This window comes from Ranitomeya imitator, chromosome 5, assembly GCF_032444005.1.
Source record: "Ranitomeya imitator isolate aRanImi1 chromosome 5, aRanImi1.pri, whole genome shotgun sequence".
In the NCBI taxonomy this organism is placed as follows: Eukaryota; Metazoa; Chordata; class Amphibia; order Anura; family Dendrobatidae; genus Ranitomeya; species Ranitomeya imitator.
This window is the reverse complement of record NC_091286.1, coordinates 190824528-190851616: the sequence shown is the minus strand read 5'-3', so window position 1 is coordinate 190851616 and position 27089 is coordinate 190824528. Positions and strand designations below refer to the sequence as shown.

Here is a 27089-nt window from a genome sequence, read left to right as displayed (position 1 = left end):
CATGTTCCAGCATGGTCAAACATGACCATTACACAGTACACAGCAGGGGCACATTTATAAGATTTTCTCAGCACCTGAGCATTTTATTTAAACACATCCAATTGTGGAACTTATTTTTATTCCCAGATCTATTGATTCAAATGTATTTTGTTCGTTAGAAAACCCCTTTAAGTTTTTGTGAAATATCTAATGTTTTCATACCTTGTCCAAGGTATTGCACTATTCAACAGCAAATGTAACAGAGGGGGAACGTGTATTGGTCAGGAATAAGCTGGATTACTCACCGGTAATACTCTTTTAGTGAGTCCACAACAGCACCCTACAGGAGAGAGGGATCCGCCCCACAGGAACAGGAAACCTACAGAAAGATAAAGGGGGGCGGTCCGCCTTTCTTCCTCAGTTTTGATTTCAGAGTACCCGGAGTATTAGGCAAAATATCATTATTTAAGTTTAAACTTATTTGCACTATATCTAGTAAGAGGAACTTTTTACTTTATTAGTATATACTATATTGACCTAGGGAGGGATGTGATAGGGGGCTGTCGTGGACTCACTAAAAGAGTATTACCGGTGAGTAATCCGGCTTTTTACTCCTCGCCACGACAGCACCCTACAGGAGATCTTTCAGAGACCATCACCTAGGGAGGGACCACGGTGCTGAGGACAGTCCTGCCAAAGTCTAGGTCAGAAGTAGATGATAGGTCAAGCCTATAGTGGTTATAGAAAGTAGAAGGATCTGACCAAGTTGCCGCCTTACATATGGTTTCTATTGGGACGTCTCCTCTTTCGGCCCAGGAGGATGCCATAGCTATGGTAGAGTGTGCCGTTATGCCTTCCGGAGGGTTTTCTTTCCTCGCGGAGTAAGCCAGTGTGATAGACTCCTTGATCCACCGGGATAAGGTGCTTTTTGTGACTGTATGACCCTTCTTGTAACCCTGAAAGGATATAAACAGAGCCCTACCCTGTCGCCAGCTCCTGGTTCTTTCAATGTATTTTAAAACTACTCTTTTAACGTCTAGAGTGTGATATTTGCATTCCTCAGGAGTGGAAGGGTTATTGAAAAAGGTGGGTAGGACTATTTCTTGTGATCTATGGAACTTCTTCGCTACCTCTTTATGTGAACTGCAGTGAGGGATAATCGATGTTTTTCTGCCAAATCCAGAATTTTCCCAGCGGAAGACATCAGAGTCTCTGATTGAGTACCTCCTTGTCTGTTTATATAAGCCACTGTGGTGGTGTTGTCGGAAAGGATTCTGACGTCTTTTCCCCGGAGCTCTGGGAGAAAATGACATAAGGCGTATCTTACTGCATTTAGTTCTTTCAGATTAGATGAGTTGTGGCATTCTTCCGTGTCCCATAACCCTTGGCAAAAATCATTCCCCATATGAGCGCCCCATCCGTGAGGACTGGCGTCAGTGGTTATAGTATGAGATGGTGTTATTATCCATGGAACACCACTCATCAAATGGTTAGAATCTAGCCACCACGTTAAAGAAGATAAAACTTCCTGGGACAATGTTATCTTTGCATTTAGGCTAAGTATCAGTCTTTCCTCTTGGAGGATTTGGTGCTGCAGTGTCCAGGTATGGTATTGTGCCCACTGGACTGCAGGAATACAGGAAATAAGAGATCCCAGTAATGACATGGCTCCCCTTAGGGTCATGTGTGGATTATTTATTGCTGTTGTGACTTTATGTCTGATGAGTGAGATTTTTACCTGAGGGAGCAGACATTTTTGGGTTATGGAGTCTAGATGGAACCCCAGAAACGCTTGGAGTGACAGTGGAGTAAGTCTGGATTTGTCGATATTGATTATCCAACCTAGATCCTGTAGAGATGAAATTGCATGAGCTAAACGGTCAGCACACTGAGAAACTGAATTTCCGATGACTAAAAAGTCATCTAAGTAGGGCACAATTAATGCTTCTTTTTGGCGAAGATAGGCTATCACCTCTAGAATCACTTTGGTGAAGATCCTTGGCGCTGTAGAAAGGCCGAAGGGCATGGCTGCATACTGGAAATGACGAATCTTGCCTTTGATTGTCACCGCTACCCTGAAGAATTTCTGGTATCTGTCATGAATAGGGAGATGGTAATAAGCATCTTTTAGATCAATACCTCCCATCATACAGTTTGGAAAGAGTAGCTTTATGGTGGATTTTATTGACTCCATTTTAAATGTATTATTTTTAATAAATGAATTAAGCTTTTTGAGGTTAATGATTGTTCTGAATGAACCATCGGGTTTGGAAATTAAGAATAGAGGAGAATAAAATCCTCTAATTTCCTGTCCTTCCGGAACTTGGACTAACACCCGTTTTGATAATAGAGTTTGAATTTCAATCTCAAGGGCCTCTTGTTGTATAGGCGAGCTGAGTGATGTTATAATGTATGATTCGTGGGGAAAGCGAGAGAATTGTAATTTTATTCCATCTCTGATTATATTTAAAATCCACGAACTGGTTGTAATTTTTTCCCACTGGGTGGCGAAAGATTTTAATCTGCCCCCTACTGGAATGGTTATATCCTCAGTATTTGTTTTCTTTTGGGGGGTTGGGTTTTCTGAACATGGTACCTCTCTGTTTGTCTTTTTTAGGGAACCATGTTGCCGACCTGTCCGTCTGCCTTCTCTTGCCGAATGGCCTTCTCTTAAAGGCTCTCCTAAAAAAGGGAATAGAGGTATCAGGAAAAGCTTTTTTCCTGTCTTTTGCCTTTTTGAGTATCTCGTCTAAGGTTTTGCCAAAGATGAACTCACCCTCACATGGGATTGCGCATATCTTAGATTTTGATTGTGCGTCCCCTTTCCAGCTCTTCATCCATAACGCCCGTCTTGCATTGTTTACAAGACCTGCAGATCTTGCTGCCAGGCGGAGAGAATCTGCGGACTCGTCCGCCATAAAGGCTGCTGCGCCTCGTATTAAGGGAATAGCAGCTCGTAATTTTTCCCGTGAAATTTTATTTTCAATATTTTGGTCTAGCTGGTCAATCCAGATGAGCATTGACCTGGCGGTGCAAGTACTCGCTATTGCTGGCTTGAATATGCCTGTAGTTGCCTCCCAGGATCTTTTAAGGGACGACTCGGCTTTGCGATCTAGAGGGTCGGAGAGCAATCCCGCGTCTTCAACAGGCAATGTGGACGGCTTAGAGGTAGAGGCAACTGCTGCGTCAACCTTAGGGATTTTGGTCCACGTAAGTAACTCATCGTCACTAAACGTGTATTTCCGTTTTGATGCAGAGGGTAAAAAACTTCTCTGATCTTGTTTCTCCCACTCTTTTTTTATCAATGCTTTCACTGCCGGGATGACTGGAAAACATTTCTTTTTTCTCTCCGCCAAACTGCATAAAGTGAATGAGAACATGATGCGAGGAACCTGATAGTTTTTTATTTTTTTTTATAAATAGGCCACACAGGGATAGTTAGGTTAATGCATTGAGGCGGTAGGCCAGTCTGAACAAATGAGTTTTTAGGGTACGCTTAAAACTGTGGGGATTGGGGATTAATCGTATTAACCTAGGTAGTGCATTCCAAAGAATCGGCGCAGCATGTGTAAAGTCTTGGAGACGGGAGTGGGAGGTTCTGATTATTGAGGATGCTAACCTGAGGTCATTAGCGGAGCGGGGGGCACGGGTAGGGTGGTAGACTGATACCAGGGAGGAGATGTAGGGTGGTGCTGAGCCATGGAGTGCTTTGTGGATGAGGGTAGTAGTTTTGTACTGGATTCTGGAGTGGATGGGTAGCCAGTGTAATGACTGGCACAAGGTAGAGGCATCGGTGTAACGGTTGGTGAGGAATATGATCCTGGCAGCAGCATTCAGGACAGATTGGAGCGGGAAAAGTTTGGTAAGAGGGAGGCCGATTAGTAGAGAGTTACAATAGTCCAGACGAGAATGAATAAGTGAAACAGTAAAAGTTTTTGCAGAGTCGAAAGTAAGAAAAGGGCGAATTCTAGAAATGTTTTTGAGATGCAGGTAAGAAGAGCGAGCCAGTGATCGGATGTGGGGGGTGAATGAAAGGTCAGAATCAAGGATGACCCCAAGGCAGCGGGCATGTTGCTTTGGAGTAATGGTGGAACCGCACACGGAGATGGCAATTACATTATATCTTGTGTGCGTGGTTTGTGCGCCCTTTGTCTCCTCACACCCCATAGTGTCTCTTATTGATTTCACTAGATTATCCACACTATCTAAGGGGAAACATGAACGTCCCTCGATTTCTGAAGATGATGATGATGATGATGAAGAGGCTATAGAGATATCTGAGAGTACAGCTTGTTCACTATCAGAATCTGACGAAGGCGTTGGCATTTTGGATTTACTTTTTTGTGGTTTATCCTGTGACATAGCCTTTAACTCCTCTCTAATAATGGCGCGTAAGTCCGTAATAGACACCGCTGCTTCTTGTGTGGTTTCTGCTATACAATCCTTGCAAATTTTTTTGGGGTATGAGTCTGGTAGGGGCTGGCTACATAAGGCGCATTCCTTATGTTTAGTTTTTTGTCGTTTTTTGGCCTGATCAAAACAAGACATAGCGAGAGAAGGAGAAAGAGAGAAAGGAGGGGAGATGGCGTCAGCTTAATAGGCAGAGTTATAAACTCACCCAGTGAAGCTATTATTACCAGATCAGACGGCCGAGATCCTTTGGATTTGTCCACCGTGTCGCTCTTTCGACCGGTATCTGATGATCCTCTGCTGGAGCGATCCTTGGTAGGAACTGGGTCTCCTACTGCAGGGTCCATAGCACATGGAGATGACATCTTGCATCGCAGGTAAGAGTGGTTAGCCGGCTTATGTAGAGCGCCTTTTTTTTTTTAAGCGGTACTGCGCATGCGCGAACTCGCGCTTCCCCCACCGCTGAGCTCGGCCTGCATACCCCGGAAGTTTAGTATCTACTTCCGGGGTGAAATAATTTCTGGCGGTCAGTGCACTCAGCCCCGGACCGCCATTCAGGAAGCTCCTTTCACTTACCCAGCTCCTGTCGAGCAAGTATCTTCCACGCTGATGCCGCCGCATAATGCAGATGCCGGGCGGCTTTCTCCGGACCCGGCCATCTGTATGCCTCCCAGACGAGGAGGGAGCCGTCTAGCGGAACTCCGCCGACGCTGCTTCCAGGCTGCAGCCCCTGCTGTTCCGAAGAGAGCGGCGTGCATGCCCAGGTATTTCTGTAGTCTTCTTCTAGAATCCTGTCGTTCCCGCAGGAACAGGAAACCTAAACTGAGGAGGAAAGGCGGACCGCCCCCCTTTATCTTTCTGTAGGTTTCCTGTTCCTGTGGGGTGGATCCCTCTCTCCTGTAGGGTGCTGTCGAGGCGAGGGGTAAAAATTTACCTAAGACATTGGAAGAGCATTGAGTTTGTAGGACACGGTTTTCTTACGCACTTTGGTCAGCAATTGAGTTGGTTAGGTATTGTTCAATTTTTACACCTTGGTCAGCCAATGTTTACTTTGCACACATCAATAATTTAATTAAATTGAACTAATCCTGATTAAATTGTACTAATCCTAACGCAGCAGTTTTCCAATTCAGTCAGGACAAAAAAAAAAAGTGTGTCCATAAGATTTCTGAAATCTCAGATTTTGTTGGTACTACTACATGCAGCTTTTAATTAGCATAAAAACCACAGCAAAAATGCAACATATGAACATGGTTTAAGAGTGCAGGGTAAAGGACAGCAGAACTATGAGTCATTACATAAACTGCTCTGCATCCATACTCAGTCCCCTTCTCCTTCTGGCACTTGTAATCAGAGTAGATAATGGCAGCGAGATCTGTGTGACCTGGGAAAAAGAGCAGAGTTGTGTGCCCTGACATACAGCGTATTTTCAACTGTGCCAGGAGGAGAGCAGAGTTGTATGTCTGGTAAAGATGCAGAGCGGTGTATGTAATGACACACAGCTCTGCTTTTCTCTCCTTTCCCACTCACGGTCAGTGCTGCAGGATGAGAACTGCAGTGTATCACATACACTGCTCTGCATATATTCTAGAGAAATATTCCCCAACACCTGGGAAAGATGCAGAGCAGTGTATGCAATGTCATGACAGGCCAGCTGTCCTCCCCTGCACTTGTAGTTATAGTAGTTGCTTGGAAGATCTCAGTGTGACCTGGTTAGACACATCAGACTCTCCAAATTCACACCACCCAGAGAAAGACAGTTGTAAACTTCTCTGGGGAAGTTTTATTTTTTTCTTCCCCTGCATAATATTGCCTGTTTATGATTGGGCAACAAAAAAGCTCTGTTACTGCCCCCTTAGTACAAGTGTAAATTAGAATATAGACTTTACATACTAATATCTCTGCAAATGGTAAAACTATTAGAGTGATTACCATTTATTAATGACTAAGGGTCACTTCCGTCTTTCTGTCTGTCCTTCTGTCTTGTCACGGATATTCATTTGTCGCGGCCTCTGTCTGCCATGGAAATCCAAGTCGCTGATTGGTCGCGGCAAAACAGCCACGACCAATCAGTGACGGGCACAGTCCGGAAGAAAATGGCGGCTCCTTCCTCCCCGCAGTCAGTGCCCTGCGCCCGCACACTCCCCTCCGGTCAGCAGTCACACAGGGTTAATGGCAGCGTTGACCGCAGTGTAACGCACTCGGTTAACGAACGCTGCTATTAACCCTGTGTGACCAACTTTTTACTATTCATGCTGCCTATGCAGCATGAATAGTAAAAATATCTAATGCTAAAAATAATTAAAAAAATAAAAAATTGTTACATACTCACCCTCGCTTGGCCCCCGGATCGAAGCGACCGGTTACCGATGCTCCTTGCGACTCCCCGGTGACAGCTCCATACATTGCGGTCTCGCGAGACCGCTACGTCCATCTCCCGAGACCGCAATGCACTCTTCAGACCGGAGCACGCGACGAGCATCGGTAACCGGCCGCTTCGATCCGAAAGGTGAGTATGTAACTATTTTTTATTTTAATTCTTTAATTATGGTGCATACTATGTGACTGGCCAATATACTACGTGGCTCTGTGCTGTATACTACGTGGCTCTGTGCTGTATACTACGTGGCTCTGTGCTGTATACTACGTGGCTCTGTGCTGTATACTACGTGACTTGGCAGTATACTACGTGACTTGGCAGTATACTACGTGACTGTGCTGTATACTATGTGACTGGGCAATCTACTATGTGGCTGGGCAATATACTATGTGGCTGGGCAATATACTATGTTGCTGGGCAATATACTACGTGACTACGTGTCTGTGCTGTATACTACGTGGCTCTGTGCTGTATACTACGTGACTGGGCAATATACTATGTGGCTGAGCAATATACTATGTGGCTGGGTAATATACTATGTGGCTGAGCAATATACTATGTGGCTGGGGGGCGTGGCGATGTAGAGGAGCTGTGCGGACGTGTTTGGCTGGAGCTCCCATAATCCTGACACATATTGTGCCATATACTTACCCGGGAGGGTTTTCGCGGATACCGCTGTGCTCCTCTGGGTGCCTGGGGGTGCCCGGCTTCTGAGGGGACGCAAGGTGCGGCTTCGGTCGGGTGGACTCCTGGAGCGCGCAGACGGAGGACAGAGGCGGCAGGAGACGGCGGCCATTTTCCCTGCAGCGTGTGCTGGAGGCGGAAGGCGCGAAGCGAGCCCCGCGGCTCATGAGGGAGCTGGCTGACCTTGGCACAGCTAATCAAGGTATGAGAGGGGGGCTGCGCGGTGTGAGTCCTGAGAAACGGACCCCGGGCTCCCCCTCATTAATACTATAAGACGCCACATAACGCCGACTGGCTCCAGTGCCACTGAGACTTCTCCCCTGCCCTGTTGCCTAGACTGAAGGCGCAGAACCTGCCACGACTTGCTGACGGCCGGCCACATTGAGTATACTTTGCAGCTGCTGGGAAGTGAAGCCCACATTTATTAACTGCTTCCAGGATTCTCCCCTCCTTTGCACCCATAAAGTGGGATCTGCAACATAGTACTGACTTGGCCGGGTGTTACAGGGAAGACCTTACTAGCTGTGCGTACATTGTGCTATATTGGTACATTAGCTAGACAGAGGTCATATCCTGCTGAAGTGATAACTTGACTTCATGGCATCAACAATGAAACGCTCCAAAAACTCAGCTGCAGCTGACAAACTCAAAAAATTTGCGCGTTCGGATCCTCCTGACGGTTTGCGCTCAAAGAAGAATAATCCCTCACCTGGGAGCAGACCTGAAAACCAATCAAAAAACCATGTCTCTGATGATGAGGAGTGTGGAGATCAGGAGGACTTGACCCTGAAACAGGCATCTGAACAACTGATGCAAGCCATATCTCTGACCAGGACATCACTAACTGGGAAGATAGAGGAGGTGCACTCTGAGGTGGGGCTCCTTCGACAAGACATGCAATCCATGAGGGGCCGTATCACAGAGGTTGAATCACGGGTATCTCGCTTGGAAGACAATTATGTGCCGGTGGAGGCTAAACTAACAAAAGTAGCCGGCTCTATAAATGCGTGGAAACAGAAGGCGGATGATCTTGAAAACAGACTACGACGGAACAATATACGTATCATTGGCCTGCCAGAGCGCTCAGAGGGGCAACATCCCGAAAAATTTCTGGAGGGCTGGCTCAAAGACACTTTGGGAGATGAATTCTCCACCACTTTTACCGTGGAAAGAGCCCACAGGGTACCGACAAAACCTCTCCCCCCGGGCACCCCGCCGAGACCCTTCTTGGCGCGTCTTCTTAATTGCAGAGACAGGGACACCGCCCTTCGCATGGCAAGACAAAAAAGTCCTATCAAGTATAATAACGCCACTGTCTCTATATTTCCAGATTTCTTCATGGAGCTGCAGAAACAAAGGGCTCAGTTCATGGAGATAAAAAACCAGCTCAGAGAGAAAAACATCTTATACTCAATGCTCTACCCTGCCAGGCTCAGGGTTGTATACAAGGGCTCTTCTTCCTTTTTCACAACTCCGGCGGAGGCTGAGGAGTGGATGCGGTCGTGTGTGGGGGCAGGCGGAGGAGGAGAAAAATCCTGAATGGATTGCTATCTTCCATGATTGCTCAGAATTTGGAACTCCCTTTCCGGATTTTATTTATCGTTAAGGGGAGCTCCTTTTGCCAGCGTCCAGAAAAACAACTTTACCGGACTCTGTATCCAGAGATGGTATCCCCCTTTTTGGATTGGGATAAGTGGAGCATGAATCTTTGCTTCCTACTGAAGCATTTTTTGTTTTTCATTGTTTTGGTTTTGTTAGTGGTTAATTGTATAGAAATTGCTGCCATGTTTTTCTCCATTACCAGCGTGACAGAGGCTCGGCGGGACACTTTATATTACGCTAGATTTATAAGATATGACGTCTGATATTACATGCATGACTTGGAATGTGAGAGGCCTTGGATCACCTCGCAAGAGAGTTAAAGTATTTTCCCAGATACGACGCTATCATCCCCATATAATAGCATTGGTTGAAACACATTTGACCAGGGACTCGGCTCGCTATGTACAGAAGCCTTGGATACAGTGGTCTGTGCATGCATTTCATACCAGCTACTCCAGAGGAGTCTCTTTGTTAGTTCATAAAGATGTCAGATGGGAGGTTGGCGAGGTCCGGAGAGATCCAGACGGTCGTTTTGTGTTTGTACACGCGATTATGAACTCGGATGACTATGTTATAATGTGTATATATAACCCTCCCCCTGCTAATATGTCAGTTATCAAGAAAGCGGTAGGCTTTGCCCTAAATTATCCAGATGCGTATGTTATGTGCATGGGAGATTTTAATTTGATAATGGACGAGTGTTCGGACGGACTTCGGCTAGATGATGGGGCTGCGGGTGTGAGCCCTTTACCGTCTCGATTGTCAGTATTTATGGAAGGTGCTGGTTGGTTAGATTTATGGAGAACGTATCATCCTGACGTAAAAGAGTTCACCTGTCATTCATCGGTCAGACGCACTTTATCCCGATTAGACTACATATTCGGTTCCAGTAATCTGGCGGTACGGGTGGGGGAGGTAAGACATGGGAGCAGGGGCGTCTCGGATCATAGTCCGGTAATTCTTAAACTTAAGCTTGGTCAGAAAAGGAATTTTATGACTTGGAAAATTATCCATTTTGGCTTAAATTAATAGGTTCAGAAGACAGGACTATTGACCAACTGGACTGTTTCATTACATCCCACCCAATGCCGCAAAATATGAATATTTTCTGGGATGCTCTTAAAGCATACCTGAGAGGATGTTTATCCTCTACCATCTCTTATACTAAGCGCCTGACCTCAAGGGAAGATGACGACATGGAGAAGCGACTGAGGGACTCGGAGGCGGCCTATATAGCTAACCAGACAAGTGAAAATAGAGCGGAGTGGTTACACTTGCACAGACTACATAGTCAATATACCGACACTAAATCTAAACGCAAATTATTCTTTACTAAACAGGCATACTTTGAACTTGGAAACCAGTCCAGTAAACTCTTAGCATTTATGGTGCATCAGCACAATACATCCAATACTATACTTAAAATTAGGAAACCGGACGGCTCAGTAGTAACCTCGACAGATGACATACTCCAATGCTTTTATAATTTCTATAAAGAGCTATATAGTTCCAAAGGAGATTCAGATACTTTGGAATGCCTAAACTATTTATCTGACATAGAATTCCCTACACTGACTGCTATACAGCAAGCTTTTTTGGACGCAGACTTTACTCTTGACGAGATAAATAGGGCCATAACAGATATGGCCTCCGGTAAAGCGCCTGGCCCGGATGGTTTCCCCATAGAGATGTATAGGAAATATCAAGATATTCTGGCACCATTCCTCTTGAAGGTCTTTCAGGGGATTTGGGAGGGTGGTTCCTTGCCGGATTCCTATTATGAGGCAAACATTATAGTTTTAAAGAAAGAAGGGAAGGACCCCCTGGAATGTGGATCTTATCGTCCGATTTCATTAGTTAATGTGGATTATAAGATCTTCACTAAAATTCTAGCTACTAGGTTAAATACGGTAATACTGGATATTATACATCCAGACCAGACGGGTTTTATGCCAGGTAAGAGCACCTCTATCAACATCAGGAGGGTCCAATCAATAGCTCAATATAGCACGTTGGTACCTGGGAATAAATGGGCCATGGCCTCGCTGGACGCGGCTAAGGCTTTTGATTCTCTTGAGTGGCCTTTCCTATCTGCATGTCTACAACAATATCAATTTGGTCCTAAATTCCAAAAATGGATAGCCGCATTATATTTGAAACCGAAAGCCCGGATAATTATTAATAACTATTTCTGCATCATTCTCCTTAAAAAGAGGAACTCGTCAGGGATGTCCTCTCTCTCCGGCCTTATTCGCCCTTGCGATAGAGGCACTAGCAATTCGTGTGAGGTCCACATCATCTATTAGGGGCATTACAATAGCAGATCGCACGGATACTATTGGTCTATATGCAGACGATATGGTGGTGTTTATGGATGAGGTGGAAGAGACTCTACCACATGTGATTGCCGTTATAGAGAGATTTGGCAGACATTCGGGACTTCACATTAACTGGGATAAATCGGCCTTGATGCCTCTTTCTCATAACTTAGTTGCACACCTTGATATGTTATCCCCGTTACCAGTTGGGTCTAGCTTTAAATACCTGGGAATAATCATAACAAAATACAGTAGACTTGATCTACAGTTTAATGTTCTCCCGTTATTAGACTTTGTTAAACACAAATTCGCTATGTGGGGTAGACTACCTTTATCTGTCTCAGGTCGCATAAATTTGATAAAAATGATACTTCTCCCGAAGCTTAACTACTCCCTCCAACATAGTGCAGTACCGGTCCCCAAATCCTTTTTTTCAAACTTAAATTCATTGGCCACATCCTTTATCTGGGGAAAGGCTAGACCCAAACTAAATTATCTACTTTACACAGGTCTAGGCAAATGGGGGGGGCAGCGTTGCCGGATTTTTTTTTATATTATTTAGCTGGACAGCTTAGAGCTCTGGGAGAATGGATGCCTGGGGGATGTCTGCCGAATTCAGAGAGCCATTTGGCCCATGCTGCCAGGATTGTTTGTCCATTGGGTTTCTTGGAAATTAACAAACCATCTATTCCTAGATTATTACCATTACTACGGTTAGCGAGGCTAATTTGGCGGCAGGTGAAAAGGGTAATTCACTTTGATGGTATTGTAGCCGAAATGCCCCTATGGGATAATGAATATTTCCCGAGACTATTAAATCACCCCTCTGCTCAATTCTGGATATCACACGGTGTTTCGTCGCTTGGTGATCTTTATGATCGGGATGCCCTGATGTCCTTTGAACAACTACAATTTAGGTATAATATACCAAGGCCTCAATTCTTTCGCTATCTCTAACTTAGATCGGCGATTCAGTCGCATGTTCGTAGCGTGGAAGGGACGCAAGCAATATCCTCCTTCCCGCTGATAGGGATCCTTAAGTCACAGGGGCCCCGCGGTCTTATCTCTGCATTATATACTTATATGTTATCCGTAGGTGCTGATGCTGCTTTGTTGCCGGCCAGGGAGAAGTGGAGGGTCCTGGTGCCTGATCTTCAGGACGAGGACTGGGAAATGGTCCTTGAGTCCCCAACCAAGGTGTCCCCCTCGGCTAACAATAAAATGATACAGTTATACATACTACATCAATCATATTTAACCCCGTTACGGCTATTTAAAATTGGGTGGTCCCGGTCTTCGGAATGCCTCAGATGTCATATGGGGGAGGCAGATTTCATACACATGATATGGGATTGTCCAGTTATTCTTTCTTATTGGGAAGAGGTAACCTCGTTGTTGTCCTCCCTTATACATATTCCCGTTCCCCTGACTCCATTAGTGTGCTTATTTGGGGTATTGGAGGAGGAGATGTGGGACCATCATGTTCTAATTTTCTTGAGAGAGACACTTTTCCTGGCAAGAAAGCTAATCGCTTTGCGTTGGATGGGCACCACACATCCATCACTTAGGGCCTGGATAGAGCAAGTAAATCTAATTGTGCCTTATGAACGTACTTTATATCAGAATAGAGGTTGTTTGGAGAAATTTAATAAAATCTGGGATTTGTGGAACTCATCGTACCTCACCATGTCATCACGTGGTTGAGGGCTTAGATTCAATATGTTAAGGTTTGAGAAACAGTGTTGTTCACGTCGAGCTTCAATGTTACTCGATTAATGTGGTGGAGAAGGTTTTGTTTTGGCAGTAAAAAGTTTAGTTTTAGGATTCTTAGTGTATAAGGCATACTATAATACTTTGAATTTATATAGCCCGATCGGTGTATTAAGATTTCTGTCAATGAAACTATTATCAAAATGTAATTGCACTGACCTGGGAACTTGTGAACTATGTATGTATATTTGATTTATGTGATTTAATAAACGAATTTAAAAAAAAAAATATACTATGTGGCTGGGAAATATACTATGTGGCTGAGCAATATACTATGTGGCTGAGCAATATACTACGTGGCTGGGCAATATACTACGTGGCTGAGCAATATACTACGTGGCTGGGCAATATACTACGTGGCTGGGCAATATACTACGTTTATTAATAACCAGGCCAGCGTCAGACACAGATAGAGGTGCCCTATGTGCGCTGCCTTATCAAATTTTTAACCTTGGCCTTGCGTGCGGTTTCCTGTTTGCCCGCGCTGACAAAGGCGGCAGCCACGTTCACTCACGAACGAGGGCCGCAGCTGTGCTCGTGCACTGACGCGGGCCACCGCGTTCCTTGTCAGCGCATGCAACTAGATAGTTTGCGCACACAGGGCCTTCGGTCAGAAGATATAAAAGGCCAGCGGCCCACTTTGTGATGGAGATCTGCCAGCCCACCAGCATCTGCTCGCCTTGGCAGATGCCCAATTGGGGCCTGGTCATATGGCAAAGCTCCTTAAAGGGTCAATATTGACTTTTAGAATTGGTACTTCCAATAGGTGGCACTAAAGTTCAAGTCCTCTTCTTGTCTGAAAAGGTAATTTGCATATTTAATATCCCAGAGAAGCATTGTATGGCGTATAAGTCTCCTCACACTGACATGCCAGTCCTGACTTGTCACTCTTCACGAGGAAACGTTAACCCTTAGATCTTTGGCAAAATAAAATGTAGGTTTTATATAAAAGCTAACTTTTTTTTGTGACTTCATCGTTTGCCATAAGGATCACCTCTTCTTCTGTCCATCACCTGGATGCTGAGCGTTGAGCATGCTACTGAGTGTGGCATCTAGGTGGGGCTAAACAGCCTGTGTTGGAGCTCCCATGGTGATTATACTGTACTGGACACAGCTCCTGTGTCCACCCAATCTCTATTAAGTATCTGTATCTTTGTCGATCATTATATACAAAGGGGTTAATCTGCTTGAAGTTTTAAAGGGGTTGTCTGGGCTTATCCCAAATTTCTGCAGTTACTCTATGTGACTGCAGACTGGAAATCCTCACACCACACGCACTATGTGAGTGTTGGTGGCACTTGGGGGTATGCATATCGCATAACTGCAGTCATGTGAATGTTTGGTCTTAGTGTCAGCACAGGAAAATTCTCACAAAGTGACTGTAGACTTCTGTGATAAGCCTGGACAGCCCCTTTAATAACACTATATAACACATTTTTATTTATTTTTTGTTCCTGGGTCCAAAGTGTGTTTTCCTAACCCATTATGCCTAAAACAAATAGAAAATAGTTGTTCCACAAAAACTTTGCTTCTGTGATCAGGACAATGAATTACACTTGGAAGCCAAGAACAAAAATTACTATGTGTTACATAGTGTAATTTTGATGTTTAATAAACACACTTAATTTTTTTAGTCTGCTAAAAATACCTTTATCCTGTCCATGAATGCTTCCATTTTGAGTTGTTCAACCGCTTTCCGTGCTTGAGAGATGCTAGTTGTGCTGTTGTTACAAAGTATTTCCTTCATGGTTTTGATCCTGATTATAAAAGAGACAAAAAACCTGTTCAGTATTGATAGTAGAAGTGTCAGACATAGGACACAAAACACCGCCCCATGTCAATGACTACTGTGCCGCTGGGCTGCCACGGAGTAGGACGCCAAGTGTGGTCATCTTGTCTAGCCAGGGGCTATCTTCTCGTATTCATTTTTCCCTCCCTGTCTTCCAAGAGCCAAACGTCTTCATTTGAGGGCTTGTTTTTTTGTTGTTGCGAGAATTGTACTTTCGAATGACACCATATATTTTATCAGGTGTTTTGAAATAACAACAAAAAGTGCAATTCCACAATTATTTTTTTTTTACCTTGTTCACTGTATGGTAAAACTGACCTAGCAATAGGACTCTCCAGGTCACTACAATTGCGCAGATACCACACATGCATAAATTTGTAACATTTGGATAATGTTGCCATTTTCTAAGACTCATAACATTTTACATTTTGGGGGTATGGGGCTGGTTGAGGGCTTATTTTTTGCACCATGAGCTGACGTTTTTACCATTTTGGAGTAGTTTGTGATGTTTTGTTCGCCTCTTATTGCAATGTTGCAGCAGCCAAAATAAAAGTAATTCTGGGTTCTAAATTTGTTTACTCATTACACCTTCTACCAATCAGATTAATTTATTTTATATTTTGATAGAGCAGACTTTTTACAAATACAACAATACCGAATATATGTATTTTAAAAAAGTGTTAATTGTTTTATTTTTAGTGGAGAGAAAATGTGGTGATTTGAGCTTTTGTATTTTTTTTAAACATTTTTTTTACTGTATTTATGTAAAGCTGCAATCTCCTGAATGCGTGTGCTATAGATAGCAGTGAATCAGCACTGCTATGTATGGTGAAAATCACAATCTCTTCAGCAAGCCCCCGGCTGTCATAACAACACATCAGTGCCCCGTGGTCACGTCACAGACACAAGGATGGTCACGTGGAATGCCACTGTCAGAGATTGATAGCGGCATTTAACAGGTTAAATAAATTCAGCCATCATCTGCTGAGAAAGATTGGGGCCCAGCTTCCAAAGTCAGCGAGCCAGCATATGATGTACCAGTACATCAAATTTTGGTAAAGGGTTGAACGACTGCCTGAATGGCTTGCATGCAGGTTATGATCAGTCATTTAATGGCCACATTTGGACAGTGTAAATGCAGTCCAAGGCTATATTCCCACGGTCAGTAACCAGCATCGCTTTGGATGCCGCACATGTCTGCTGCGTCCAAAGCGCTGCCGGCTTTTGAACGCAGGTGATTCCGCATTTGTTCCTTGAACCGTGCGGAATCATTGCATCCAATACACTGTACAGGTGACATTTATCTTGCAGAGACTGAGCGTCTCTGCAAGATAAATAGATATGCTGCAGTCTGGAAAGATGCGCCGCATGTCTGTCTCGGCGGGTGATCTGCAGGCATCTCAGCACACATAGAGGGCATGGGATATCAAGAAATCCATCCACTATGCTGTAACAGATGTACGCAGCATCCAACCCGCAGTGTTTACTGACTGTGGGAACGTACCCATAAGGGTACAGGTGGATTAAGTCTAGAACCTGTCTGAAAAAGCACTACAAAAAATAAAAGAATAAACATATTTACAGTAATGTCAGAATGACTTGCTGTGCACATGTTCCATCTTTCTTCATTCCTTTTAACCACTTCACACTTCAAACATGATGGCATTTTCCTGAAGAGTCTTCTGCATCAAAAACTATGTGGATACGCCAGCATCCAAAGCCATCATGTGTAAATACTCTTAGGTAATATTTCTAATTGTTTTGGTTTTTTTACCTGGAGCCTGGCTGTATAGACACAGATTAGGGTTCTTTCACACTCCGTTCAGGCACCCGTTGCTCTGTGATGTCCGAACCCCCCACAAAACAGGATTTGGCCATATGCATTGTCAGGGACATAGACTATAATGGTGCCAACAGAACAAACTTGTACGCTGACGTATATGATTTTCGGGCATGTATGCCTACTGGAGGCGGACACTCAGACGCAGTCATTAAACTACAGCACAGTGGCCAAAATGATAAACACAAAGTAACGCTAAAACCACGTGTGGGATTTCGAATACTTCAGCTGGGCCCTGTGGGGTTTTCTATTTGCTATTATGGCATTTTTGTATTTTTTGGGAAAATGTTTGGCCTCTGTTTATTCATGTAAATTGTGTATTTTTGTGAAACATTAAAGACTTTTTTGCAGTTTTAATTTGTATTTGATATAATTTTGGGAGCCCGGACTATAGGCCAATGAAGCCTACATTATTTACACTGGGCTGAATTAGAGTCTACAGTCAAGGGACTTAACACTGGATACACTAGTATGTCCATTGACGGGAAGGGATTTTCATGGCTGAAATTAAGTCTGCGGTCACTCTACTTGACTGTAGACTGCCAAAACATGACACTGACGCGCACACTGTCAGGATTACCCTGCATTCCATGTGTGAGTGGGCGGTCCACCTGTCTGCAATTTGCATGCTTACATTCACATGCCGACTAGTCTTATTCAGCATTTCTCAATGGAAGAGAATTGACAGAAGCCAAGTAAGACTTGTCGGCACGATATGTCATACATGCAGTCATGTCACCACCCACTCAAGCAGAAAATACAGGGGAATCATGACAGTGTGCGCATCAGTGCCATGATTCGACAGTGTGCAGTCAAGCAGGTTGACTGCAGACTTTTCATTTCAGCCCTGAAACCCCCTTCCTGACAATGGATGTACTGGTATATCCAATATCAAGTCCTGTTCCCGTTTTTAATGTAGGCTGAGAAGGCAGACACTGGCTGTTACACAACCAGCATCTCCCGCTAACAATCTCGGACAGTGACAGTTAATTTGTATGGTGCAAAGGACGTGCTATTCCAGAGTCTGTCCCCCCTGAAATGCAAACATGGGGTGCCAACATATTGCCATGGCATTCAGGGGCCTGCTAAAGGACCCCATACCTGACATGATGGTGATCCTGTGAAGATCATGATGTGGATAGCCCTCGGAGGAAGCCATTATTTTTACTATATACTGTAACTGCGCCCCCAGCACTGACTAACAGCAGGATCAGCATTAGTGACATCAGTCAGTGACGGTTACAACTATACACAGAGTGGCAACTAATCCCATGCCTGCGCCATCCCCATAAATGAAACCTAAACACTGCGGGAAGAATAAAGTGCATTTCCTACCAGCAGCAAGGCTCTAAGTGCGGATGCTCTGCAGGTTCAGAATGCTATTAACCTGCAGATTATCCCGTCTGCAGGTACAGAGCGTTATTTCATGTGACAGGTGCCCTTTAACACATTGATCACTGATTTAATTAAACTGTACTTTTAGTCCAGACAAACAAAAAAATGGGTTTCAGGTCATGCTGTATCTGTACTTTCTTTACTAAAAACTGATGGCGTTTTCATTTTTGCACTTATTCATTGCTTTCTATGGATGAAAAACTGCTGCAAGCATTGACAATGTTGCAGTTCTACAAAATGCAAAAAGCATCTTTTAATTTGCATAAAAAAATGCAACATATGAACATAGCCTTAACCCCTTTACCCCCAAGGGTGGTTTGCATGTTAATGACCGGGCCAATTTTTACAATTCTGACCACTGTCCCTTTATGAGGTTATAACTCTGGAACGCTTCAACGGATCCCGGTGATTCTGACATTGTTTTCTCATGACATATTGTACTTCATGATAGTGGTAAAATTTCCTTGACATTACTTGAGTTTGTTAGTGAAAAAAAGGAAATTTGGTCAAAATTTTGAAAATTTCGCAATTTTTCAACTTTTTTCACCTTTGAATTTCCATGCCCTTAAATCACAGAGATATGTCACACAAAATTCTTAATAAGTAACATTTCCCCCATTTCTTACTTTACATCATGGGGGTGCGCGATAACGGGACCCTGTGACCTCTGGAACATAGGTATTTTTGTGGAGCCACATTATATTCTGTGAGCTTGTGGCTTGCGCTTCATTTGCACACTGCACATTGCACTTTTGTGGTGCCGCCTACTTACTTTATTGTGTTACCTTACTGTGGTGCACTCTATGCCCCGCTGGTATCCTTATATATTTGTTTCAGCACTTCTTGCACTTTGATGCTATTAACCCTTTGTGGTTACACATATTCTGTGCCCTAATAGGGATTTTGTTATTGTGATTTATTTAGCACTTTTTGTACTTTGTTGTTATCAAATATTTGCGGTTGCACACATATTTTGAGTGCATATACTGTTTTGCACTTATTTTTTATTTATTTTTTTGTTATTTTACTGCAGCGCACCTTACATCATTTTTATATATATTTTTTTCTATTATTGTTTTAATAATTTTTTTTGGCTGTAACCACATGTGACAAAATATATTTATATCCATTAATAATTTTTTCACTTATTAATATCCTATATATTTTAAACAATTTTTATTGTCCTGTAATACTCGCGCACTATTACCCTTTTTAACATTGTGCCGTTGCCACTATAAATAAAGGCTTATATTTTCTAATAATCCTCTGTGTGGGTACACTTCTTTGGCTGTCCGTGTTTAAGTTGTGGTTGGTTCTTACCTTACATCAGCATAATTTTGGAACCAAAATTTTGTTTTGTTAGGAAGTTATAAGGGTTAAAATTTGACCAGCAATTTCTCATTTTTATAACACCATTTTTTTTAGGGACCACATCTCATTTGAAATCACTTTGAGGGGTCTATATGATAGAAAATACCCAAGTGTGACACCATTCTAAAAACTGCACCCCTCAAGGTGCTCAAAACCACAATCAAGAAGTTTATTAACCCTTAAAATGTTTCACAGGAATGTTTGGAATGTTTAAAAAAAAAAAAGAACATTTAACTTTTTTTTTTTTTCACCATTTTTTTTTACTTCGGATCCAATTTGTTTTATTTTACCAAGGGTAGCAGGAGAAATTGGACACCAAAAGTTGTTGTAGAATTTGTCCTGAGTACGCGATACCCTATATGTGGGGGTACACCACTGTTTGGGCTCATGGCAGAGCTCGGAAGGGAAGGAGCGTCATTTGACTTTTCAATTCAAAATTAGCTGGAATTGAGATAAAACACCATGTCACGTTGGGAGAGCCCCTGATGTGCCTAAACAGTGGAAACACCCCAAAAGTGACACCATTTTGGAAAGTAGACTTATCTTAGAACTTATCTAGATGTGGGGTGAGCAATTTGAACCCCCAAGTGCTTCACATAAGTTTATAATGTAGAGCCGTGAAAATTAAAAAATCTTTTTTTTTTTTTTTTTTCACAAAAATGATCTTTTATCCCCCGATTTTGTATTTTCCCAAGGGTACCTGGGGAAATTGGAACCCCAAAAGTTGTTGTGCAATTTGTCCTGAGTATGCTGATACCCCATATGTGTGAGAAAATCGTAGTTACTTACCGATAACAGTATTTCTCTGATCCCATGACGGCACCACGGAGAGGGATCCGCCCCCAGGGACAGGAAACCTACAGGTGAAAAAGGCGGTACCTCTCTCCCACATCAGTTGGTTTACAGAGCATTATACAGAACTTTCAGCTGCAACTCAAGATGGTTTTAACAAAAATTATTCAACTTAAACTTAAAGAGGCACCGCGTGGCTAACTATCAATAACTACCGTAATTAATTCTAGTGTGCACACCAATGTGTAAGGGGGGGAATGTACGGGTGCCGTCATGGGATCAGAGAAATACCGCTATCGGTAAGTAACTATGATTTTCTCTTTCCCCCCCCCTTGGGTCGATTAGAACAGAAGGTTTCTATTTTCCATTCCGACTGTTCGCAAATAAGTCTATCTCTGGTTGCCCCCAGAGCTTTACAATCTGGTTGAATAATGACTGGTTTAATTCCCACTCCCCTTGTTTTAGATGTGTTCGACTTAGGAAATCCGCTGTTTGGTTTTCTGAGCCTTTTATGTGTAGTGCTGTCAGTGACCTTAGATTGTGTTCCGCTAGATGAAGGATGGATTTTGTTACCTCCATCAAAGCTCAAGATCTGGTGCCCCCCCTGGTGGTTTAGGTATGCTACCACTGCCTGGTTGTCTGAGAACACCCTTACATGGTGGGAACAAAGAGAGTCCAGAAAGTGGATGAGAGCTAGTTTTACTGCTAGTAATTCTTTCACGTTTGAGGAGGCTGGTTGATCCTGAGACAAGGGCCCTTGAGCTACCTGATTTTGTAGATGTGCACCCCACCCCCAAGGACTTGCGTCCGTGGTTAGGATCTTTGGTGTTCATAATACCCAGGGAACCCCCCTGGTTAAATTGACTGACTCCGCCCACCATGCTAAGGAGTCTACCGTTTTTGACGAAATGTTTAACCGCCCCTCTAAATTACCGTGCAAAGAAGCGCCTACATCTAAGATCTCCCATTTTAGGTCCCGGGTATAGGCTTGTGCCCACTGCACTGCCGGGATGCAGGTTGTCATTGATTCCAGCAGGGAAATGGCCTTTCTTAGGGTAGTGATCGGGGAGTCTCTCAGATGTGATACCATCTGCATCATATTCTGAATCTGACTCGGTACAATTTTGGATTTGGGTAAATTCAACTGTTTGCAGTGGTTGGAGGAGGCACCTATCAGCAAGAGATCGTCCAAATATGGGACTGTTAGTCCAGAGTCACACATGCGAGAAACACGTCCGTGTCTCGCATGTGAAAAGCAAGCTCTGGCGCCGGCACTTCGGAGCGGCGCGTGCGGCCGCATAGCAACCCATGGAGCCACGACGTGTTTTTCGCATGTGTGACTCCGGCCTAACAGTCCCATCTGAGAGACTCCCCGATCACTAGACACGACGTGTTTTTTGCATGTGTGACTCCGGCCATAGGATGTTTCGTTCTCTTATGTGGGCCATCACTTCCGCCATAATCCTTGTGAACACTCTCGGAGCTATGGCCAGGCCGAAAGGGAGTGCCCTGAACTGGTAATGTTTCATCTCCCCCTGCATTGTTACTGCAACTCTCAGGAATTTCCGGTGGCTCTTGTGGATGGGATCATGGTAGTACGAGTCTCTTAAGTCCAATACACTAGTATAGAAAAATAGGAGACAAAAAAGCGCAAATAGGGTCTTATCCCCAGGATTGCTTCTAATCAATTGTGAGAGAACTGCTCACCTGGTGGTACACAGTACAGGCGTGTAGTTTGTCAGCTGCTGCAGATCCACAGGTCGGCGCTGCGACCTCTCAGAACCGTTAAACTAGATGAAATGTGGATTAAATCCGCGCTGGATCCAGATATAATTGTAAGGTGTTCGGGTGGTTTATTCAACGCGTTTTGAAGCTCATGGCTTCTTCTTCAGGAAGTTTCCACAGAAAGATACCATATCTTTGATATCTTTGTGTGGAAACTTCCTGAAGAAGAAGCCATGAGCTTCGAAACGTGTTGAATAAACCACCCGAACACCTTACAATTATATCTGGATCCATTATTTGTCTCAGCAGCGCGGATTTAATCCACATTTCATCTAGTTTAACGGTTAAGTCCAATACAGTCATGAAACACGATGGAAAAAGCATTTTTACACAAGATTTTATTGTTTCCATTTTGAAATGTTGGACTTCCAGACAACTGTTCGTTTTTTTAAATTTATGATTGTTCTGTATGACCCGTCTGGTTTTCTGCGAAGGAAGGGAGGGGAGAAGAAACCTTTGCCTTTTTCCAGGTAAGGGACTTCTTGCAATACACCTTTCTCTATCAGACTCAAGATTTCTCCTTGAAGTGCCAACTGCTCGTCTGATGTTTTTGGAGCATTATTATGAAGGAATTTTTTGGAAGGGTATGGAATTTTAATTTTAAACCTTCCCTTATTATATCCAATATCTTCCTCCGACCAGGGGAACACCAATGTGGTTTTTTGTTATCAGGGGTTTTATTGAATATAAATCCTTTATTTTTATTTCTTTTATCTTCCCATCCCTCTTTGTTTCCCTTTGGGGGCTTTCGTCGCATAAATCTTCTGTTCCGAAAAGGCCACCTGTTTGATTGGTTGAGGAAACCGGGAAAGGATTTTTTCTTGTACCCTGCCTTGTCTAGGATGTCATCCAAGGTTGAACCAAATAGGAATTCACCTTCACACGGGATTGAGCATAATTTGGTCTTGGTTTGTAGGTCTCCCAGCCAACATTTGAGCCACAAGGCTCGTCTTGCCGCATTTGAGAAGGAGGCGAGCCTGGCTGCCAATCTAGCCGAATCTACTGATGCGTCCGCCAGGAAAGCTGCTGCTCCTTTCATTACTAAAACTGATTTTTGAATTGATTCTCTGGAGACCTTCCCTTTTAGTTGGGAATCTAAGTGATCCAACCACACCATTAAGGCCCGGACAGTACATGTGGCTGCTATGGCTGGTTTCAATCCTCCCCCTGCCGCTTCCCATGCGCTCTTTAAAAAAAGTTTCTGCTTTCTTATCCATAGGATCTTTTAATGTCCCCATGTCTTCAAAGAGCAGGGCAAATTTTTTTAGAGGCCTTTGCTATAGCTACGTCTAACTTTGGCACAATATTCCATAGGGAGCAGGCAGGGTCATCAAAAGGATACTTTCTTTTAGGAGTTAGGAGGACCTTTTTATCAGTTTTTTTCCATTCCCTTTTAATTAGGGAGTGGATTTTTTTGTTTATCGGGAAAGCCCTCCATTTTTTCTGTTCTAGGCCACTGAACATTAGATCTTGGGCCGTACCAGTCCCATAGTTGCCCTGACGGCTTTTACAAGGGCATCTGTTTCTTCAATTGGGAAGAAGCTATGACCCCCCCTCTGAGGATGATGAAGAAGACTCGGAAGATGATGTTTTACTAGAGTCAGATAATCCACTTTCTGACTCACTAACGCTAGATTCCGGAGACTTATGTCTGGATTTACGTTTTTTCTTTGAGGTTCTGCCTTTAAAGGCGTCTTCTACCTGACTTTTTATCAGCGTTTTAAGGTCTAAGGCAAAATTCGGGAAATCTTCCTGAATTGTTTGTTCTATGCATGCGCCGTAGAGCTTTTTCTCCCATGCAGTGGGTAGCTCTTCCTTGCACATAGCGCATGCTCTGTGCTTAGATTTTGTTACACATTTCCTTCCTGGAAAAAAAAAAAAAAGATAACAACCTCTCATTAAAAAATGGACTTTTGCAGAGATCACTCACCCTCTTGCTGAAAAGAGAGGTACCGTCTCAGGCCTAGAGATTATGCCCACAACTGGATCCACTTCTGGCCATGATGTCTTGGTGGAGCTTCGACTGCGCTGAGATCCTGAGCGGCCACTGCTGCTGCGCTGCTGGGAAGAGGTATCTCCTTTGCGCTAGCGCTGTGGATGCTGGCGCTCTTGGTGTTTCTGCGGCTGCATCTGCATTTGTTTAGGAGATTGCTGTACATCCTCCTGCACAACCTGCTGCTCATGGTCACTCATCGTGACTGTAGGCGTTTCTGTCCACCTTCAAAATGTTTTAAATAGTCCAGCTCCTTCCTTATTGGTGCCTCCGGAAGCGCGGCGAGCCCCCGCCGGAAATGATGGTTCGCTCACTGCGAACCCGGAAGTGCCCCTCGTTTCTCTAGAGGGTAATGCACGCGTGCGCGATTGCCGGCATCACCGCTATTCCCCAGTCCTGCATATCTGCAGGTTTGTACAGCAGATCAGCGCCGCGTGGATACTGAGCCTGCCGCCAACCTCCTACTGCCGCGCGCAATTGCCGGCGTCTACCTCTCCCCCGGTTTCAGGTGCCTCCGGTGGTGGAGACCTGTGCCGCATGAACGCAGTGTGGCTGCAGCAGAGGACCCTTTGAAGTGACCGCCGCCACTTATGGGGAAAAAAGAAAGGGTTGTTTGATTTTTTTTTTCTATTTCTCTTGGGAGAGGCAGACTTGTTCCTCCTTCACTGCCTCTCCCCACTCACCCTCAAGGTCCGCAGACCCTGGCGGTGGTGCTTCAGGTAAAAGAAATTACCGACCCAGCCGAGGCAGGGAGTCCCACTGCCTGACACGGTACTGGATAGGCCCCCAGCATACCACGAAGACTCTCAGGTACGTGCTGTAGGTTCCCCGTCAGGGACAGGAAACCAACTGATGTGGGAGAGAGGTACTGCCTTTTTCACCTGTAGGTTTCCTGTCCCTGGGGGGGGATCCCTCTCTCTCCGTGGTGCCATCATGTGGGAAAGAGAAAACTACTGTGCTCAGAAGGGAAGGAGTGGCGTTTTGGAATGCAGACTTTGATGGAATGGTCTGTGGGCATCACGTTGCGTTTGCAGCGCCCCTGATGTACCTAAACAGTAGAAACCCCCCACAAGTGACCCCATTTTGGAAACTAGACCCCCCAAGGAACTTATCTAGATGTGTGTTGATCACTTTGAACCCCCAAGTGTTTCACTAACGTTTATAACGTAGAGCCGTGAAAATAAAAAAATTTTTTTTCCACAAAAATTATTTTTTAGTCCCCAGTTTTGTATTTTCCTATGGGTAACAGGAGATATTGGACCCCAAAAGTTATTGTCCAATTTATCCTGAGTAAGCTGATACCCCATATGTGGGAGTAAACCACTGTTTGGGCGCACGGCAGAGCTCAGAAGGGAAAGAGCACCGTTTTACTTTTTCAACGCACAACTGTATGGATTGAGATCGGACGTCATGTTGTGTTTGCAGAGCCCCTGGTGTTACTAAACAGTGGAAACCTCCCAATTCTAACTCCAACCCTAACCCCAACACACCCCTAAGACTAATCCCAACCCTAACCACACCCCTAACACCAACACACTCCTAACCCCAACACACCATTAATCTCAACCCTAACAACACCCCTAACCCGAACACACCCCTAATACCAATCCCAACACACCCCTAACCCTAATTCCAACCCTACCCATACACCTAACCCTGACACACCCCTAACCCAACCGTAAACGTAATCCAAACCCTAACCCCAACCCTAAACCTAACTTTAGCCCCAACTCTAACCTCAACGGGAAAATGGAAATACATTTTTTTTTATTTTATTATTTTTCCCTAACTAAGGCAGTGATAATGGGGGGTTTGATTTACTATTTATAGCGGGTTTCTATAGCGGGTTTTTATGTTTGGCAGCTGTCTAAAAGACGCTTTTTATTGCAAATAATATTTTTTGCGTTACCATATTCTGAGAGCTATAATTTTTCCATATTTTGGTCAACAGAGTCATGTGAGGTCTTGCTTTTTGGGGGACGAGTTGACGTTTTTATTGGTAACATTTTCGGGCACATGACATTTTTTGACCGCTTTTTATTTCGATTTTTGTTAGGCAGAAAGAGGGGGCGTTTATACCATTCCGCGTTGGTAAAATTGATAAAGCAGTTTTATTCTTTGGTGTTATGATCTGGTGGCCTAGGAGCAGCATGAGACGGACCCTGGAGAAGGTGGTCCCTGTACTGACCGCAAACCCTGAACCTAGCAGCGCAACTAGAAGTAGCCGTGGGGGGTACCTAACACTCCCTAGACCCCTCGACACAGCCAAAGAACTAACTTCCCCTAAAGTCAGAAACAGGAAACCTATCTTGCCTCAGAGAAAATCCCCAAAGGATAGATAGCCCCCCACAAATATTGACTGTGAGAGGAGAGGGAAATAACACACGCAGACATGAAATCAGAATTTAGCATAGGAGGCCATACTAGCTAAAAAGAAAAATAGAACAGAGTACTATGCGGTCAGTATAAAAACGCTAGAAAATATCCACCACAGAAAATACAAATCACCACATCTGACTAAAGACATGGAGGGTATATCTGCATCTCCACCAGAGACACAGCTTGGCTGCAGAAAATCCTTCACAGATAAAGCTGGACAAGACAAAACATGAAAATGCACAGAACTATAAGGTCCACAGCAGGTGGACAGCAAAAACAAAGCCAAGACTTATCTTTGTAGAAAAGCACAGCAAGCAGGAGAGACCAGAAGGGAAGTGAATCCTCCAAAAACAATTGACAACTGGCACTGACTAAAGGATCAAGCAGGACTAAATAGCTGAGTCCAAATTGAACACACCTGATGAATACTGCGATCCACAGACAGCCGCACTACCACTCATAACCACCGGAGGGAGCCCAAGAGCAGAATTCACAACAGTACCCCCCCCCTTGAGGAGGGGTCACCGAACCCTCACCAGAGCCCCCAGGCCGATCAGGACGAGCCAAATGAAAGGCACGAACCAAATCGTCAGCATGAACAT

At 44.1% G+C, this 27089-nt stretch overlaps 1 protein-coding gene across 2 annotated transcripts in view; it reads right to left on the bottom strand.

Moving 5' to 3' along the window:
• The window catches only part of GNG4 (G protein subunit gamma 4), a 56226-nt gene that overhangs the window by 15222 nt on the left and 13915 nt on the right, over positions 1 to 27089 (bottom strand). Inside the window, exons 1-2 of one of the 2 annotated variants that reach the window (XM_069769443.1) lie at positions 20328 to 20347; positions 14792 to 14900 (exon numbers count right to left, since the gene is read on the bottom strand). In XM_069769443.1, coding sequence (XP_069625544.1) covers positions 14792 to 14890 — 99 coding nt within the window. In that variant the 5' untranslated portion in view covers positions 14891 to 14900; positions 20328 to 20347. Of the gene's footprint in view, positions 1 to 14791; positions 14901 to 20327; positions 20348 to 27089 lie in introns of those variants that run through there. The other variant, XM_069769444.1, reaches the window with a different exon arrangement.